At 34.9% G+C, this 5,464-nt stretch overlaps 1 protein-coding gene across 1 annotated transcript; it reads left to right on the top strand.

Annotated features, from left to right (window-relative positions):
* Positions 1–246: 246 nt before the first annotated feature.
* Positions 247–5,016, top strand: LOC148820298 (G protein-coupled receptor 4). The gene is made up of 2 exons (XM_088934179.1): positions 247–298; positions 3,813–5,016. The coding sequence occupies exon 2, from the start codon at positions 3,820–3,822 to the stop codon at positions 4,867–4,869; it is 1,050 nt and encodes a 349-aa protein (XP_088790305.1). The 5' UTR covers positions 247–298; positions 3,813–3,819; the 3' UTR covers positions 4,870–5,016.
* The last annotated feature ends 448 nt before the right edge of the window (positions 5,017–5,464 follow it).

Below are 5,464 nucleotides of genomic sequence, written 5' to 3' on the forward strand. Positions count from 1 at the left end.
GAACTCATCATATGGAAAATTAAGTAATAAGTAATTTACTGTAAGTACAGTAAGAGACATGCATATTCCTCACGTTGGTAGAATGACATTGCAGAAGTATACAGTATACTGCTTTTTATCTTTTGTAAGATACATAAAAAATACTTCCCAGCTGTAACCACTAAAGTATGACTTCATATCCCCCTTAAGAAAAAGCCTCTTCCTTATTTTAGTTATAGAAAAAGCCTCTTCCTTATTTTAGTTAAAGACATTTAACAATACAAATCGCAAGCAACATCTGTTTATGCTACAAGTTTTAGTAAGTATTTTTTAATTACAGTATCTTACAAAATTATCCAGCTATCATTTAACTATACTGTATATTTAGTTTTTCAATGTACAACAGAATATTTTTAAATAGCTTGCTTAGCTTAGCTAAATGAGCTCATGATGGTGTGTTCCTGTGTTTCACCTGAAATTCATGTTATCAAATGATAGAAAATATTGAATTTTCTTAAGCGTATTTGAAAACAATCATTACAAAAAGAGAAACTTTTTATTGCAGCAGGAGAAAATATTTAATTTTAATTTTAGAACACTGAGCAACTGATTATTTTATTCATCTTATAACTTGTGATGATAAGAAATACTTTTGATGTTTGGCAAGCACTAACCTTTATAGTATGTATGGCAAATAAAAGAAAACCTCTAATTTTTGAGTCAACATGAAGTCAAATGTAAGATCTGGAAGCCATATTTACTTATTTGTTTGAAATGATTATGGTGTGTTTGTGCTTTTCGGTTATGAGAATCAAATCTCCTCTGTATAATGTATGACTATGTTTTATCATGTTTAAAACTTAGCATTAATCCCATTGTATGTTGCTGGGCTTTTTTTTTTAATGGCTTTTCTTTTTGAACATGCAGCTAATTCTGGAGCTCCAGAGTTCCACGGAAGTTAACTAGTAGAAAAGCCAGCATTTAAAGTCTAGGATATACTGTAGTGTTTAGCCTGTATTCTGAACAGAACATTTAAAGTCTAGGATATACTGTAGTGTTTAGCCTGTATTCTGAACAGAGGCTTTCATTGGATAAACCACTAAAGACCTTTCTCTCATCAAATAGATCTTAACACAGAAATATCACTGAAGACATGAAACGTGCCAAAACAGCAATACTGCAGATGATAAAAAACAGCTTGTCATTTATAAGGTTAACGAAGAAGGCTCCATAGCCGAAACGTTGTGTTTCCTTTCTTCTCTTTTCAGCATGGAATAAACCTTTACTTGTTCCTTTGAAATCTACACAGCTACCCACCTGAACTACATATATAATCTATGCTAATTACTGACATAATTGATAAATAAGAGAAACAAAACTGATCAGATGTAAAGCAAGAATCTAAAAATAGCAGTGATGGTACTAAACACAGGATAATTTATCAGAATAAAGCTTCAAAAACATGTGGACTGTTACTGACAAACACGATCAGGAGTTACAGCAATCATCACCTGGTGTACAAGACCAAGAAAGATTCCTTTAAAATATGAAAGAAATTATCATACAAACAGATTTGCATATCCACCATGTTATTCAAGAATTGAGATATAATGGTAAAAATCACAAGAAAAAGTTTAATACTTTGATACCTTGTGACACCTTCTCATGTTCTGCATGAGAATATCAATTCACGTCTTCTATTTAGAGTCTATCAGCTCTATCAGTCTATTTGCTCTCCTGGCATTCTGTGTTTCTGCATTGTATTTGATCATCTGCATCATTTTCAATATTTGTCCTCCGCTTGTTTCTTATCAGCAATTAAACCACCTGCTTTAGTATTTGTAACTGCTGCTGAGAATTCAAATCGGCGTGCCTTTTCACAAAAAGACGAAGCTCCATATGTAAATATTTGTCATTAATAATATTCAAAATAAAGCAAGAAGCAAGAGGGTCTTACTACTGAGTACTTGAAAGAAGTCCAAGTCATGAGATTTTCACCTAGTAATCAATAATTTGATGGAAGACCAAAAAAACTGAAATGTTCCTTATGCTCTGTGATAAACATAATAGAGGTTGTGTGATTGTATAGGCATTTTTCCCAGGCACTGTCAAATTCTGTATTGTAGAAGGATAAATAAATTCTGCAAAACATCAAATGAACTATCATATGCAGTTCAGTGTTGTTGGATAGAAGTGTACATTACACTGTGTATTACAGCAGGATAATGGGCAAATACATGTGTTTGATTTGTGCTGGAGCTCATCTCTGGCACCACTCCACTTTTAGATTGTCCGTGCTCTAAGCAAAGAACCAGCAGCTTCTTTTGAAATGAAAAAATTAAAATATGTTTTCAATTTGAAATCAAAACTTTAAAATAAGGTTAGAATTGGTACCTTAAAAATATATTCTTAAAGTAAATTCTTAAAGAAACAGTAGTTTCAAAATCTGCTGCAGTGTTGACATACTGTATCTTGCGCTGTGAAAGTTGCAGCATTAACTAATATAGAACAGGTAAGAGAGAAAAGAAAGCTTAAAAATAAAGTTTTAATAACATTTCTAGTGTTGATTAGTCTTTTTAATTGTTGACTTGCAACACCAATAATGTACAAATAGCCAAAAGGCAGTCAAATATATCATCTTTTTAACTAAAATGACCATATTTTAAATACTCTGAGTCTGTCTATGTTGAAACAAACTACTGTAGAAATGAAGCACCTAGCAACTGGAAGACAGGTTATGAACTAGGGTACTGATATGATTGCAACTAATGAAGATGATCAGGCTAATTCCTCGTTTCTGATGCTTGGCCCTTACTCTTGCCAGAGACAGAACTTATGTTATATTCTCCATTATTCCTGAGAGTCCCTCACGCTTGTTGCTTGGCTTCTGTCTTCTCCTCATGCTCTCCACCTTCCTGATTGACTGGACTCGACAATGCAGCCGCCATTCACCTCCTCCAAGCAGGGCCAAGAGCGGCCTTTTTTTCTCCTCCTTGAAAAAGAATTTTATTAATATATGTATCATACAGTATGGACTGTCTGTATTCCACAGACCTGAACCCAACAAGATATTGTTGATGGTGCTGATAAGAACGCACCACTTCCTTGCCAGATGAGCTCCCTGTTTTTCACCTGAGTCATCTATTACACAGCTTTTGTTTCCATTGTAAATTTCAAAGGAAAGGGACAGCTGTCAGAAAGATTCAACTGTGAAATTTGAAGTGGTATAATGTGTGTCTGGAACTGATAAATGCAAAAAAAGACAAAGTGACAACACACAAAATATACAAATAAAGTTAAATAAAACATGTCTTTGTATTTCTTTTTTATTTTTTAAACAAAAAGGTGGTAATTATGTTAATAATGGAGCTTTTTAACGTTGTCAGCAGATGTCTGAACACTGTTGTGTTATTTTAATGGTATTTTCCTGTAGTACTCAGATCTATGTAACAGGTTTCTCTGTTCTCATTATTGCAAAATCTTTTCCGTTTTTCATTTAAAATAAGTCTGTGTGCTGTTTCAGACCACAGCAACATTTCAGCAATTGGTCTTAAAATGAATGCTTTTCACAATGCTTCTTAACATTTTAATTTGAGTGTATACTGTAAAAAATATGCTAAAAAAACAACAACACTAGTATTAGGAAGGACTATAGCAACAACCATTATTATTACAAATTCAACTGTAGAGTAGATGGCACTGTGCTTTATGTTATAGGGACCCAGAAAAAGAAACTTAGATGGGTGAAGGTATTTTCTACCAACTTATTCACTCTCACATTCCACTCTGAAAAAAACTATTGTAATCCCATTTTCAATCTTATTTTATTTCAGAACAAAGATGGACTATCTAACCCCCACCCAGAGTGCATACAGCTGGACCAGTAACTCAAGTCTCAACAATTCCTGTGGCATCAACTTCAGCGTTGACTCTGTATTTCTTCCAGTTCTATATGGAATCTTTTTCACTGTGGGCATCCCATTGAATTTGCTGGCATTGTATGGACTTTATCGCTTAGTCAAATCTGAAAATGTCCTTCCAGTCTACGTCATTAACTTGCTTCTCTCAGATCTCCTTCAGCTCATTACCTTACCTCTCTGGATTGACTACTACAGCAGAAAGCACATTTGGCGATTTGGTCCCAGCACTTGCCAGGCTGTTGGCCTTATCTTTTACATCAGCCTTTATGCCGGTATATTTTTCTTGTGTGTCATTGCTTTGGAGCGACACCTGGCTATTGCCTGGCCACTGAAATTCCAAGCCCTGCGACGTCTACAGTATGCTCGCTGGGTTGCCCTGGGATTGTGGGTGGTAGTGGCAGTGCCTCCCTCTGTTGCATTTGGAGTACTTTTCCCTAAAAATAAAGAGAATAACACCTTTTGCATTGAGAAATACCCTTCTGATCAAAATTTCACTATCTACCGCCTGATAACTCTGGTCCTATCTTTTGTCATCCCTTTCAGTTTCATTGGTACCCTGCATAGAAAGACTCTGAAATCCCTTGCTGAGGTGAGTTCACTGCCCTCAGAGGAGAAGTGGAGGATCCAGGGATTGCTTAATCTGGTGATAATTATATTTATGCTGGTTTTAGGCCCCTATCACTTCATAGGTAGTGTGAAGTATGTAGTGTTGCTTTTTCACCCTAACATATGTGAATGGGAGAAGTCAATATTTATACTCTATCAACTGGGAAGAGCGCTGCTGAGCCTGAACAGCCTGCTTGACCCCATATTGTATATCTTCCTACGGAAAGACTTCCAGGAGGTGATATGCATGGCTGTGCCCTGCCTGAGTAGAAAACAGAAGGGTTTGGAGCCTAGCAGGACCTCCACCAGTATCTCAAAACCTATAGACAGACTGACAAACTCCACCATGGACTCAGAGATGTGAATACACATTAGTTTCTCTGTCATTATTGTCAGTTAATTTCTCTTATTGTCAATTAAATGAAGCTTTTTAAAAACCAATTTGTCCAAGGTTGCTGTCAAAAATTGCTTTTGTCATGTCCAGATAATCTGTTTATTTTGATTACCTGTCATACAGTGTCAATATTGATAGTTTTATGTTTCATAATTTAAATATACATATCCATAATACTGTTTTAATGGTTGTTGCTCATAAGTATCGTCATTATCATTTTTGGCTATTTTTTTATTTTTTACTTCTCTGAAAAAGACAAAGCTCTGTCATCATGAATGTTAAGGTCTAAAGATTAAGACTGTGAAGTAAAGAGACTTATTTTTTTAAGTACATGAACAGCTTCATTTTGAATGAATGACAAGTGATTAAAAACTCATAACAAAAAAGATGATGATACATTTGGTAAAAAAACAATATACTGTACAGCTATGAATTATTCTCTGTAGGTATGAATTATTCTGTATACACATAGATTAACAATTACAGGTACATCACCTGTTTGAATCTGTATTATACCACTAGGGTTCTGTAGTCTAAATTCCACAAACAGCTGAGCAACAAGAGT

This window comes from Atractosteus spatula, chromosome 15 (assembly GCF_055471065.1).
Source record: "Atractosteus spatula isolate fAtrSpa1 chromosome 15, fAtrSpa1.hap1, whole genome shotgun sequence".
In the NCBI taxonomy this organism is placed as follows: Eukaryota; Metazoa; Chordata; class Actinopteri; order Semionotiformes; family Lepisosteidae; genus Atractosteus; species Atractosteus spatula.